At 34.9% G+C, this 15,015-nt stretch overlaps 1 protein-coding gene across 1 annotated transcript in view; it reads left to right on the top strand.

Moving 5' to 3' along the window:
- The window catches only part of HEPHL1 (hephaestin like 1), a 92,875-nt gene extending 90,532 nt beyond the window's left edge, over positions 1 to 2,343 (top strand). Inside the window, exon 20 of the mRNA XM_007495001.3 lies at positions 117 to 2,343. Within this exon, the coding sequence (XP_007495063.2) occupies positions 117 to 316 (200 nt within the window). The 3' untranslated portion in view covers positions 317 to 2,343. The remainder of the gene's footprint in view (positions 1 to 116) is intronic.
- The last annotated feature ends 12,672 nt before the right edge of the window (positions 2,344 to 15,015 follow it).

Raw genomic sequence — 15,015 nt, 5'->3', positions numbered from 1 at the left:
ACTATTTATCTATCTATCACTCTAAATAAGTATGTATTTATCTATCTACATAAATATATGTAAAAAAATTCATTGGGAAATGCAGAAGTTGCTGATAGTACTTCTTGTTTTCACAGGAGTCAATAAGGAAAACGTACATTTCTTCGGCAAAGATCTTGTTCCCAGAGAAGCAAAAGCAGCTTTAGTCATCCTTTTTATTGTCGGTCTCTTTCTTCTCCTAGCGGTTATAGCTCTCTTCCTCATACTCCGATCGCTGAGAAACCGCATGGCTTACCGAGCCATTCAGACTTGTGCACTCCCAACTGATGCTTTGTAATCCTGCCCTTCCTCAACCAGGATGCAGGAGAAGAGGGCAGGTTTCACCTGTAGGCAGGGGGAAAAGCCAGTGCAACAAAATATATAAGACAACGTTTCCAATAATGAAATAGATATTGTGTCCTAGACCAGACTTCAGACTCCCTCAAAATATAACCAACTCAAAGCAGTTTGCTTTTATCTGTTGAAATGGACTATGACTAATTTTCAGGGATAGATATTCACACACACACACACACACACACACACACACACACACACACACACACACACGCGCGCGCGCACACAGGCACGTGAACTTTAAGGATGTCCTTTATTTGAAGATGCCTGAAAAAGGCTACTTGGAAAGATGTCTCCATTTTCTATTTTTCCTACTCTAGAGATCAAGCTTTCCTAGATGGCCATTAAACTTGGTTCCTAGGTATTTATCTCCCCATACAAAGTACCAAGAAGTACTGGAGCAATTCAATGAGATAGCTCTGATTTTTTCCAATTCCAATTATACTGTTCCCTAAGGTATTTGAGGAAAGTCACTATCGGCTGAATCTGTAGGACTTTAAAAAGCATCTGCTGGCAGAATATGATCTAATGAATCTTCCAAATGTTCAATAAGCCAAAGCTCCAAATTTTTCTTTTTCTTCTATTACACCAAACAGGCTGTGTGTACTGTTGCCAAAAGTAAGGTTATTAGGTTGGTTTGTCTGTTTTGTTTTGTTTTTTAACATTGCTGCTTGCTTTAAGCAAACTTCTAGTGATACTTGAATGTTTACAAACTTACTTAATACTAGATGTTTTGACAAAATATTTCTGTAGCAAGGTTTGTATTTTTTTTTTTAAAATCAACTTCATATTTATACTTAGGAAACTAGTAATTCTAGTATCTGTGAAATAATAGGCCAGGTCCTCCCACTGTTGAATCTGGCCTCCATGTACATCAAAATGTAGGGGGCTTCAGTCAAACTGTAGTGGGAATTTCAGGAATTGCAGGGTTGTTGTCCAGCAGAGGAGTTTAGCACTGAATATTTAGTTTGATTTTTTATTCAGCTTAGGGATTCCTTCCAAAGCTCCATTTTCTATTGCAATCAAAATAGTATGAAAAACACTATAAGGCAATTCATCTATGTGATTGACCTCTCACATAACTATAGATTTCATACTTTTTTTTTAAGGATCTGGAGCTTTCTTTTGGTTGGGGAGGGTGAGGGCAAACAGAAGAAAAGAGAAGGGAGCAGCTAGGAGAAGGAGGTGACTAGAAAGAAGGCTCTTTTGAAAGGAAATCTTTTTTACTTTTTCAAAACTTTTATTTAAATAGCTTTGTAGATTAGCATTGAAATTCTATAGGCCAAAACAACTTCCTAACTAAACTCTCCCTGCCCCTTATTCCCTATTACTAGGTGAGACAGATAAAAGTAAACTTTATTACTATTAGCCTAAAGAATCTTTACTGACTGAGGGCAAGAAACTCACTACAAAGCAGTTAAGTGTCCTGGTAGTGTGTGTCTAAGTTAAGAGTGGATCAAGTAGTCCTGGGGGTGACTGACAAATACTTAAAGATAAATCTTGGTGGAGGGATCTTTTATGAATATTCTTTTGCATCTAGAGATTACAGTTAGAGGCAGGGAGGAGGGTAATTTAAGATAGCTACAATAACACTGAAAATCTGAATAATAACTATTAGCTCTGTTCTTGACTAAATGAATGTCTAATGTCAATCAGGGAACTTCTTTTATTCTCATCTCAGTACCACTTAATCAAGAGCAAAAATAAAGATATAATATTCTAATAGATAACTTAAGGTTCACAAGCAAACTGTGAATGCTGTGAAATTACTGAACAATAGAATTTAAAGTATTGTCAGTAACAAATATCTTTTTAATGTAATACCCTTCATAAATTTTTATCTATTATAAGAAGCTTATTTTGATGTATTCTTCCTTTTCATTTGGTTTAATTTTAATGGAACTATAAGTACAAAAATTAGTTTAATTATATCTAACACTCTATTTAATAAAGTATTATATATTAATAGATGTAATGTGCATAGTTTCTTTTACTTTAATCCACTAGATACAAAAATAGTGTTCCTATCAGTAAAAGCAGAATTGTGTTATGTATGTAACTGAGATCCTTCTAGCAGAAGATAAAAACCACCATAAAAAATGGGCATGGTGAAATAGTAGCAAGAATACTGGACTTTGGGTTTATCGGAAGATAAGTATTTAAGTATCATCTGTATTATTTACATGGCCAAACCATTTATTCTCTCTGAGGTTCAGTTTTCTCATTTGCAAAATGGAGATAATAATACTTTATTATTTGTAAATCGGTTCATGACTACAAAATATTCTTTAAATGTGAGTAATTGTTAATATTTTGCCTTGATTCTTGAAAGTTCCATAGTTTTATCAGGGGGCACACTCATATTACCTTCTCCTCTCATGGGGTTCTTCTCTATGTTTTCTCAATAAGTTATCTACAGAGAACATACCCAAGCACTTGTAGCATTTCTTTTCTTATTTTAGTATCTTGGGGATAGATTTATCTCATTCCAGTTGCTTATTTGGATCCTTTGAATCACAATTTTAATAGCTTATCTACTTTTCCAGACAGATGCATCCTAAATAATATCTAGTCTTCCATTTCTTCCATCTAATCCATGTCATTGTTTACATGCTACTAACATGTTGCAGGTAAATCATGTGTATTTCCATTGCCTTTGAGAATATAATTTTAATTCTTCTGAAATGGTCATGTTACTATTATAAATATACTTCACATATTATGTAGACTATATTATTATTTTTAAAGATTGCAGTAAAAATATTAGAAATGTGTTTAGCCATAAGTTGGTAACAATAATGTGACAGAATCATGAACTCATAAGTACAGGGAATTTCTTAAAAGTTTTCCTACATATCACCTTTAGCAATATAATTATGAATAACTGATACCAAAATACCTTACATATATTTTTAACTTGTTGGTAGTGGTGAGGCATTATAGAATAATCAGACCCTGACTTGGCTCCAGCCTGGAAAATAAATCTCAGGAAAAAAGTGGTCTTCAATGGATCACAGAGGAAGTGGCTTTCTATTATGAATAAGTCAGGATCCTCTAGGTTTGATACCTTGTCTTTCCTTGGAAAAAAAGAGAAAACTTTCATTAACCTTTGAATTTGTTAAAAAGCTTGGAATGTAGAAGTTACATTGTCACTTCCAAATCTCAAGAGGGCACAGTTGAGCAGATGTGACCCCTAATGGAAGGACTAAAAATGGAAGCTCCCCCACTCTCCCCTTTCCCTGCATCATACCCAAATGGTGACCAAGTCTTGTCAATTCTATCTTCTTAACTTGTCTTGAAACTGTATTCTCTCTACTCACAGTATAACTACTCTAGTTCAAGTCCTCATCTACTTACCTGAACTATTGCAGGAATCTTCTAATTGGTTTTCCTGAATCCGACTAGATTGTCTTTTCAACTCATACCCCCTCAAAGCTTCTAAAATGCTATTCCTAAAGCATATGTCTAACCATGTCATTCCACCATCCCATCATTCCCTCTCTCCATTCACAATGTCATTATTTCTATGACAAAATTAAAATTCCTCTGATATTTAAAGTCCTTTACAATCTGGCTCCTATCTATTTTCTAGCTTGATAACACTTTTTTCCTTTTATTTTATTCAGCTCTTCCTTCCCTTACCCACACTACAGAAAGCCCCATCAGGCAAAATATATAGATAGTGTCTTTCATGTTTCTTCTTCTCAATTAATTTTGTGGAAACTAACATTCAGAAGTTATTCTTCATATATTTAATCTGTAGCTGTATATAAAATTCTTTTGGCTTTATTCATTTTGCTGTCCATTATTTCATATAGTTCTTCCCAAGTTTTTTCAAAATCGATCTGTTTGGGGAGAAGCTAGAAGCCTTCCCAGTAAGATCTTCAGTGAAACAAGGATGCCCATATCACAAATATTATAGAACATAGTATTAGAAATGCTAGAAATAGCAATAAGAGAAAAAATAAATAAAAGGAATCAGAATCTGCAAAGAGGTAATAAAACTGTAAATGGTAAATGTAGAAATCCCAGAAAATTAACTAAAAAAAGTTAGTTGAAACTATAAATTTAGCAAAGTAGCAAGATATAAAGTAAATTCACATGAATCATCAGCATTTTTTGTATATTACTGACAAAGTCCTGTAAGAAGAGATAGAAAGAGATATTCCATTTAAAATAACCACAGAAAGTCAGATTTGAATAAATGGAGAAATATTCATTGTTCATGAATGGGCAGAGCCCATATAAATAAAATGACAATATTACCTAAACGAATCTACTTATTCAATGCTATTCCAAATAACCAAAAATTGGTAAAAAAAAATAACAAAATTCACTTAGAAGACTATTAAAGGAAATAATGAAAAAAAAAAACACGTAAAGAAAGGAGGTCTAGCAGTACCAGATTTTAAATTGTATTATAAAGCAGTAATTATCAAAACTATCTGGTACTGTCTAAGAAATAGAAAGGTAGACCAATAGAACAGAATGGACATTTAACAAATATCAGCAAAAGATTATAGTGATATGGTATTTGACAAAACCATAAATTTAGGATTTGGGGATAGAAAAAAATTGCTGGGATAATTGGGAATTAGTCTGGCAGAAATTAGGTATAGAGCAATATCTTATATCATTTGCTAAGATAATATCAATAGGATTTTATAATGTAGATATAAAAGGAGATACCACAACAAAATAAGAACAGGAAACATACTACCTATCAGATTTATGGACAGGGGAGAAATTTATGTGTCAATGAGAGTTGGAGAGCATTGTGAAATATAAAATATATACTTTCAAATACATTAAATTGAAAAGGTTTTGTACAAATAAAATAAACACTTCCAAAATTAGAAGGAAAGCAAAAAATTAGAGAAAAAATTTATAGGAAAGCCCCTCAGACAGAGGTCTTATATCTAAAATAAAAGTGAATTTTGCCAAATTATAAGAATAAAATTCATCTCCTAATTTGTAAATGGGCAAAATATATGAACAGAAAATTTTCAGATGAAGAAATCAAAGTCATATATAGGCATATGAAAAAATGCTCCAAATCACTACTGATAAGAAAAATGCAAACCAAAAAATTCTGAGATGTCACATCACACCCATCAGACTGGCTAAAATTACAAAAGGACAAAGTGACAAATGTTGGAGGGGATGTGGAAAAATGGGGACATTAGTGTACTATTGGTAACCGTGAATTGATCCAATCATTTTGGAGAGCAATTTGAAATTATACCCAGAAAGTTATAAAACTGTGTATATCCTTAGACTCAGCAATATTATTGCTGGGTCTGTTTCCCGAGGAGATAGGGAAAGAGGAAAAGAATTCATATGTTCCAAAATATTTTTGGCAGTTCTCTTTGTGGTGGCAACTGAAGGGATGACAGTCAATTGGGAAATGACTAAACAAACTATGGTATATAATTGTGATGGAATACTACTGTGCCATAAGAAACAATGAACAAACTAATTTTTTTTAAAACCTGAAAAGAACTATATGAAATAATGAATAGCGAAATGAGTAGAACCAAGAGAACATTATACAAAGCCACAGAAATAATACTAGAAGAACAAACTTGAGAAGTTACCTCCAGAGAGTGATCAGAAGATAAAATAAGAAAAACTTATTTATATGAACATGTTACCCTCTATAATGATATCCTATGTGATGTGGGGAGGGTGGAGAGGCATTAAGACTTTAATGAATGGGATCTATCATGTAGGTATGAAGAAAGGTAAGTTAAACATATAGGAAATCTGTGATTTCATTTGTGCAATAGTTTCTTTTTCTTTAGACATGAAAATATTTGTTTTGTTTGGATTTGTAAATACTTGGAATAAAATAAATAAAAGGAAAAAAGAGCAGTATCAATAATAAACATCATAAAATTAATGTTTGTCATTTCTAACTAGACAGTAGTATTCCATCATTATTGTATGCTATAACTTGTTTTGTCGTTCCCCAATTGATGGAGTTCCTCTCAATTTCCAGTTCTTTGCAGCCACAAAAAGAGTTGCTGTAAATATTTCTATTAAAGATTCTTTTCCTTTTTCCCTGAATCCTTTAGGAAATAGATCTAGCAATAGTATTGGTGAGTCTAAGAATATACACAATTTTGTAGATATGTGCATGTAATTTCAAATTGCTCTCCAAAAGGTTGGATCAATTCACAGTTTCACTAACAATGTATTAGTGTCCTCTGATTACACTTTTCTTCTCATTCATACATTTTATATTTTAGTCAGACTGTCCTATTTGCTGTTTTTTATACTTGATACTCCATCTCCCATCTCCATGTTTTTGTAGGGGATTCTAAATGCTTGGAATGTATTCTTTCCTCACTTCTGCCTCTTGAAACTACTTCAAGGCTCAATCCAATTCTTTAAGAGGCCTTTCTTGATTCCCTCAACTGTTAGTAGTGATCCTCAAAAATTACTTTGTATTTTTCATAGGTGGGGTATTGTAAAGATAATTTTAGCATTGTGACTTAAAATCTAATTTTAATTGGTTACCAGGGAAAATCCCAAATAATAAAATACCCAAGTCAGCTGGAAATTTGTGGTGATTTAATTGATATAGTGGAAAAAGATTAAGAAGAAGGAGGAAGGAAAGGGAGTAGGATTTCTCTTGTCTGGCTAGTGCCAGAAGGAAGACTAGAGGTTCTAGAAAGTAAGGAGGAAGGAATCAGCCTGAACTCCAAAAGTGCTCAGCCAAAATACCTGAACCTGAATCAGCTCAAGGGCAAACTCACCGCTAAACCCAGCCAAATAGCTGCCACCACGCCAAGATGTAGGAACACTTAGCACGCTGCCAGCCAGAGTTGCCAGACCCAGGGGTCTGTCCGCTGTTTCTGATTTGTCATTTGCTAGCACATGCCTGTGGAATGTGGGTGTGCACATTCCTGGGTGCTAGACCAAGCAAGATGGAGAGAATCTAAAAATCACAATCCTCCCCTGATGATGATTGGGGGACTAGTCTCCCCAATTGATCACTAAACATAAGGATCCTGAACCCCCAAAATTTCTAACTGCAGGTGTATACAAAATTTTGCCCTCTAAGAGGAAAACTACAATAGTTAGAGATAAGGAGGAAATAGAAGAGAGAAAGACAGCAAAACCAATGTTATTTCTGGGTGCATTGACAAAAGCCAATTAGGGGGCAGCACCCTTTGGCATGAGTGTACATTCAAAATAAATGTTCAATTAACCTACAGTTCAATCAACCACACCCCAAGGTTCATTCTGTATATTCCTGTAGTAAAAGGGTTTAGGTATCTTTCTGCAAACAGTTCATTCTCTGGATTTAGGGGTTAGCAAGCTTCTTCTCTGAAGATCTTTCTTGAACAAAACTTTAAATCTTGGATTTTATGAAAATACAGTATGCATAGATGGGAATTGTGGATATAGAGTATTAAATATATTGTTAGATCCAATGAATATAAGGGTTGTTTTGCTAGATTTTTTAATAGATTATTTCAGTAAAAGACTCATTGGGCAGAGGAAGAAAACTATATTCAGAAATGAAGGTGGTATAAAAACAAAAAGTAATCATGAAATTAACAATAACAAAACATAAAGAAATCACTTTAAATTTATTTTCTATATATCTATTTTGACTTTCTTGGGTCTCAGTTTCTTCATCTATATAAAATGACAGGATTTATAGTCATCAATAGTCTTGATATGTCATGATAGAAGATGAAAGCATAGTTTATTAACAATTCCAGTCTAACTTAACTCTTTTCTTTTCTGGAAGGAAAGAGATACCCAGATGAGTTGGACAGTTCAACTGGAATGGAAACAGGGAAAGGAAACTGTCAGTGAGAGTTGGAATAGACCTTATAAGGGTTATCTAGTACAATATCCTCATTTTACATAAAATGACCCTGCCTAGGTAGGGTCAAGTGATTTTCCCACGGCCACATATCTAACTGGCAGCTGAAGAAGGATTTTAACTCAGAATTTCCTGAACTCAAGTCCAATGTACTATATAGGTGTATGCTGGAACCAGCTCATACCAACCCACAAGAGCTAATTGTTAAATTTTCAGTTTGAGTATTTGATATCTCAGAAATTAGAAAATGCTACAAAAACAGATCTGTGCCACTTCTGACACATATTGGACTGGCTTTGTGACCATAGACATGGAATTGTATAATCTCTAAAGTACCTTCTAAAACCTCAGATTCTTCATTTTGCTTCACATTCTTTAACAAGTGGCAAAAAGAACAGAGGAAACTGAACATCTCATGAAATACCCAAGATATTTGTGTCCTAGGTATTTAAAAAATGGTTCTTCCTACCTTTGGGTTCAGTGGAACCTAGAGATATTCATGTACTTTATCTAGTCTTGTCATTCTTATATATCTATCTCCATTCCTCTGCTATTTGTTTATTTTAAAATGTTTACTCCAGTCATTTCCAGATATCCTTCCCCATCCATCGCTGAATATCCCAAGAGTAATAATGAAAACATTAAATAAAAGGAACAGATGAAATATCATGTTTGTCTATATATGTGACATTCTGTTCCCATAATCCCCCAATTCTCTATTGAGAGTAGGGAAAGGAATTTCCATATCTTCTTTGGCAGCAAGATTAGTTATTAAAATTAGTTAAAGTTAAAAAAAAAAAAAACAAACTTCCCCTCACTGGAAGGGAGAAAAGACAATAGTCAGATGAACTGGGTGTTTGATGAGGGCATTTTCCTCATGTGGCATAGAAATAGTGGGAAAAGAAACTGTTAGAACTTAGTGTACATATTCCTACCCATCAACACTACCAGCTTTTGGTGATTTTTCTGACATCCTACATCTCTAAATGCTCTCTTCCATAGTAATAGTTCACAATCACATTGGAATGAGGGGACAGGGAAGCAGCAGGTTTCCAAAATGGACACTCCTCTCAAACCTGTCTTCTCTGCTTTCTCCCAAGTGGCACATAATGTCTCTGGTTTCAGCTTCCTTTTCCCAGAAGCCTCCAAAACCAAGTTCAAAAATATGTCACCAAACGAGTGAATTCTGGATTAGAGTCAATTCTTCATTTGAGATAATGAAGCTGGGAGGCCAGGGCTTTACCATGATCGCAGTGATGTTAATACATCAATTTTTAAAAATTCTATGCCCACATTCAATGCCAGACTATTACCAATATTGCTTGAGAAATAGATTTAAGGATACATAGATGGGGCATTGTCTAGACATCTTGGTGAAGTTTTTTTTTTTTTAATAAGGTGCAATAATTTTTTATGTCAGAGATATTAAGGAAAAGGAAGAAGATGGGGAAATGGGAGAATAGCATCTCTGGAATGGGAGTAGGATTTTTTTTTCATATTTCTAGAAAGATACCATTGGGATATTTTAGCAAGTAACATGTAGAGCACTTTAGTGTGCTGGGTCAGAGGTGAGGAAGGGAGGAGGGAATTTCAAGAGAATACTGCATGAATAAATGGATAATGATGGAAAAGAGAAGTCATGGTAAATAATTCAAGTTGACTTGCATGTAAGAGAATAGTGGGTAATAAGACTGAAAAAGTATGTGGATGCCAAATTGGAAAGGATCTCAAGTGCCAATTTGGAAAGATCTGTACATTTTTAAGTTGATATTGGAGAGCTGTTTATGGTTTTTAAGCAAAAGAAAGACAGAATTGAAGGATTACTTTAAGAAAACTAATCAGGAAGCCCTATTTAGGATAAATGGGACAGGAGAGGGATTGGTGATAGGATTTGGAGATACAGTGATCCCTCACCTATCACGGGAATTATGCTCCAGAGATCCCTGTGATGGGTGAAAATCTATGAAGTAGTGGTGTTATATTTATTTTATTATTCTTTGATGATATCTTCCTCTGATGCTTGGGTTCACTTCCAGAAGCCTTAGAGGGTACAGAATGTTTGGGTGGCATAGGGCTTGAAATAAATTCAAACTTTTATGAAAATTTCACAAAAATACAACACCGCAGAGCAGCACTACAAGCAGCAATCAGACATAAATATGAACTGGACAAGGAGAGATGCTGAATGTATGAGCACAATGCAGGAGAGCAGACAGACTGATGCTATAGTCACTGAGCCAATCAATGCCCAGGATATAGAACACAGAGCTGTGATTGGTTGCCTTTCATTCCATCAGTCAATAGTGTGAATGTACAATCTCATGTTGGCAAACTTGCACAAGTGGTAGTGCATACTGCATTCCCACTGTGTACATCCACAAAATCCCATGATATAGCCAAAACTCTGTGATCAAGAATTAGATATACATATTTTTAAAAACCCCTGATACAGTGAAGCCACAATAATTTAACCATGAGACAGCAAGTGAAGACTATAGTTTGAAGGCTAATTCAATAGTCCAGGAAAGAGGTTGTAAGGGCCTAAACAAAGGAGGTTGGAGGAGAAATAAACACTATATGAACTTCAAAAGGAAGAATTGAGAGAATTTGGCAACTGATAGAGTATATGAGGTAAAGGAGGGGGAATTCAGAGATGACAGATTTAGAACCTGGAAGAATGATGATATCATTAGAACAGTATAATAATGAAGAAGGACAGTTGATTTGAGAGAGGATAGTAAGGTTTAGGAGTTTAAAGAATTGGTAATTCAATATGTGGTAGCTGTGCAATTTTATGCTATGTCTATAGAAACATAACCCCCAGGCAAGGGAGTTAGTTCTCCTACTGTCCTCTGTAATCCTCAGGCCACATCTGTAATGCTCGGTCCAGTCCTGGGTGTTAAACATTAAGAAGGATGATTATGGGCACAGGGGAGTATCCAGCATGGCGAAAGTTCTGGAAATCTTACTCTACTAAGATTTGTTTAAAAAATTAAGGAATATTTAATTAAGAGATTAGAAGATTTAAAGAAGGAAGAGGAAGGTTAGCTACCTTCAAGCATTTGAAGAGCTGCCATGTAGAATACACAATCTTGAAAGAATCAAAATTAGAAATAATCCATAGGGCACTGGAAAGATTCATGATGAATACAAATAGACTATGACAATTCCTCAACAATGACTCACTTCTTTAAAAGTGATATGCTAACCATCTCCTGTATGATTGCAGGGGCAGAACTAGGAAGAATGGATGAATCTTGGAGAGAGGCAGATTTCAGCTGAAGAATTTGTATTTATTTCATTTAATTTCTTATATCATTTAGTATAAAACTAATTCATCTCATATAATCCTTTAAATAATATATTTAACTAGAAGGATAGAAAGTCTAGTCCTAGTTGTTAATTGTGTATAAGCAGTGAGAGATAAAGAAAGAGTTAGCTTAAGGGCTCCTGTTATAAACTTTTTTATGTTAAATATACAGCTTTCATATCTCCTGATTCTAAATAAAAATAATAGAAGCAATCAGAGTCGGTTGTAAAAGTAGGAATACTATTTGCTTTTCTAAGAATTTATGTCAATAACAAGGTCTATCAGAGAGATGACTGTTTATGTTTCTTCTTATGAATTATTGTCTAAAGTTATTAGTTATAAGATCAATAAATTTCTTGGATTTTGTACTAGAACTTATCAACTATTAACTAACACACTTTGAGTATGTGGGTTTTGTTAATCATGTCTATTAACTGTCAAAAGCCTATAAAAACAACTGTGAACATCCATAAGATGTCTTTCATCACAGACTGAGAATAATGGAACCACTGATACTCTTTACTCACAAATAAAAGTCAGTTTTCAGCCCAGAATTAGGACCCAAAATTTCTTTATTTCTTACACAACCCATTTTATAGGACAATGATGCCTGGCATAGTCTCCGTCCCCATCCCTACCTCCTTCCTGCCTTGGTTTCAAGTCCCAGTTAAAATACAGTAAATACAATACAAAAAAAAATACAATAAAAAATTTCTACAGGAAGCCTTTCCCAGTTCCCTTAATTCTAGTACCTTCCCTCTACGACTACTACTAGTTTATGCTGGCTATAGATTGTTGGCATATAGTTATTTACATGTTCTTTCCCCCATTTAGATTGTGAGCTCCTCAAGGACAGGCATTGCCTTTTGTCTTTCTTTGTATCCCTAGTGCTTAGTAAATAGTGCTGAGTAAACAGCAGGTGCTCAATAAATATTGACTTAAATATGGGAAAGTTTCTACTTTATGAGAGGCCCTATTAATAGAATTGTTTGAGAATATTCTTTTTTAAGATTTGCAAAGTATTGTTTACAATAACCTAGTGAGGTAGAGGATATGAATTGCACTTGTGATTTGTTTTGTGGGGGAAGGTAAAAGAAACCCCTAGACGAGAAAACAAACTAGCTTTACCAACTTAGATCAGTATTTCTCTGCAATTTATAGTCTTTCAGAGCTGCTTTGAGAGTTTAAGTGACTTGCCTGGGGCCAGAAAGCCAACATAAGTTATAGGAGGGACTCGAACCTTAGTCTTCTGTGTCTGAAGACAGCTATCTATTCTTATTGGCTACATTGCCTCTCAAAGTGGGTAACATAAGCCTTATCTTCTTTTTATAGACAAGAAAACAGACTGGGGCCTAGAAAGATTATATGACTTTCCTATAGTTAGGAAGTTTCTGTTACAGAATTTGAACCTAGGTCTCCAAATCCAGTGCTCTTTTTGACATACTGAATTTTCAGTGATTGTGGGACTTGTCTATTAACCAGTCAGACATTTTAATGTGAGGCTAGTGCTCATGAGAAAACTCAGGGCTGAGGATGGTTTTGGGAGTCATTCTGTGCTATGAGCAATGACACAATTAAGTCATTTATATTCATTCCTGAGTCATGAAAAGGCTTTGTAAAGAAATGACAGTACTTTATTCCTATCAGTAGGTCATGCCTCACTTAAACAGATGAAGGATTTGCCCATTTTCCATCCCCATTCAGTGCATGGCACCCTAGTAGGCACTTAAAAATGCTTATTGACTGACTCTCTCCTATAATTCTTTTATTTGTAGGTAAGATCTTTCTCCTTTCAAAGATCATAGCCCTTGCCTACACTGTTCATCTAACACTTATCAGACAGCTCCATACTGTCCTTTTTATATGTGTTTGCATCTTGGCTGAAACTCATGTGAAAAGTTCTTTCATTATGGAAAGAGGGCATACTTAATTTTTTTTCCCAGATCACATGGCAAAACAATTTTCAACTTCAGTAATTGTTTTCTGGCATTTTGCCATCCATGTTCTCTCCCTCTCTACTACTCTTCCCCCTCCCAAGATGGCAGATAATATGATATAGGTTGTACATGTGTTGTCATACAATATATATTTCCGTGTTTAACATGTTGTGAAAGAATACACATATTGCTTACATTAGTGAAAAAAGTCATGGAGGAAATAAAGTGATGAATGGTATTCTTCAAACTGCATTCAAACTCCATCAGTTTCTTCTATAGTGAGAGATAGCTTTTTCCATCATAAATCCCTTGGAGTTGCCCTGGATCCTTGAATAGCTGATAATAGCTAAGCTATTAGCAGTTGATTATTGCTCTTTATTGATTTATTGCATTAAAACATTCTCCTGGGGGAGGTCCTAGGTTTAAATCTGGCCTCAGCCACTTCCTAGCTGTGTGACCCTGGGCAAGTCACTTGACCCCCTTTGCCTAGCCCTTACCACTCTTCTGCTTTGGAGCCAATGCACAGTATTGACTCCATGATGGAAGGTAAGGGTTTAAAAATAAATTCTCCTGGTTCTGCTCACTTCACTTTGCATCATTTCATATATCTTTCCAGATTTTTTGTGACCATCTTATTCATAATTTATTATAGCACAATAGTATTCCATTATAATCACATACAACAGCTTGTTTAGTCATTCCCCAAGATGAACATCACTCTAATGTCCAATTCTTTGCCACTACAAAAAGAGCTGTTATAAATATTTTTGTACAAGTAGAATCTTTCCCCCTATCTTTGATCTCTTTGGGATACCGACCTAGTATTGGTATTGTTGGATCAAAAGATTTGGACAGTTTTATGGCTCTTTGGGTATGGTTCCAAATTGCTCTCTAGAATGGTTGTATCAATTCGTAGCTCCACCAACAGCATTAATAGTCTGCATTCTTTGGATGAATTTTGTTCCTTTTTTTGCTCATAGTTCCTATCCAGGAAATTTATAAGGATATGTGCATGGCACCCTCCACTATACTGAGAACAGTGTTACACTTTCAAGTTCAATAGTTCCTGTAATTACAGAACAGATCATTATTCTCAGGAGCTGAGAAAAGATTATATAAATTTACTCAATATTTTAGTGCCATTTCCTCAGTGCAAGATAACCATTTCACAGTCCTTTAACATAGCCCCTTAGTTGACATTGCTATCTCCCCCAGGTTCTTCTTACTCTTTGCTTTCCTCAGTTTTTACCAGTTACTGTCTCCACTTTGTGCCACATATATCCCTTGAGGATTTGCTTTTTCCCTTTGCTGCCCAAATAAGAAAGGGGCAATTACCCTGGTACCCATTATAATAATATGTTCCTAAGACTTGTAGATAGATCATAGATTTAGAGAATAGAAGGGACCTCAGAGACCATCAATTCTTACTCCCTCACTTTATAATTGAGTAAACTGAGGCACCTCAGGAACAGTAAGTGACTTTCCAATTTTCATGCCCATTCCTATTAAGCATCAGAGGCAGTAGATAAGACACAGAGTTCCTCTAGCTT

The sequence above is a fragment of the Monodelphis domestica genome, chromosome 4 (genome assembly GCF_027887165.1).
Source record: "Monodelphis domestica isolate mMonDom1 chromosome 4, mMonDom1.pri, whole genome shotgun sequence".
Lineage (NCBI taxonomy): Eukaryota > Metazoa > Chordata > Mammalia > Didelphimorphia > Didelphidae > Monodelphis > Monodelphis domestica.
The sequence above is the reverse complement of the archived record's forward strand: the minus strand, read 5'-3'. Positions and strand labels throughout refer to the sequence as shown.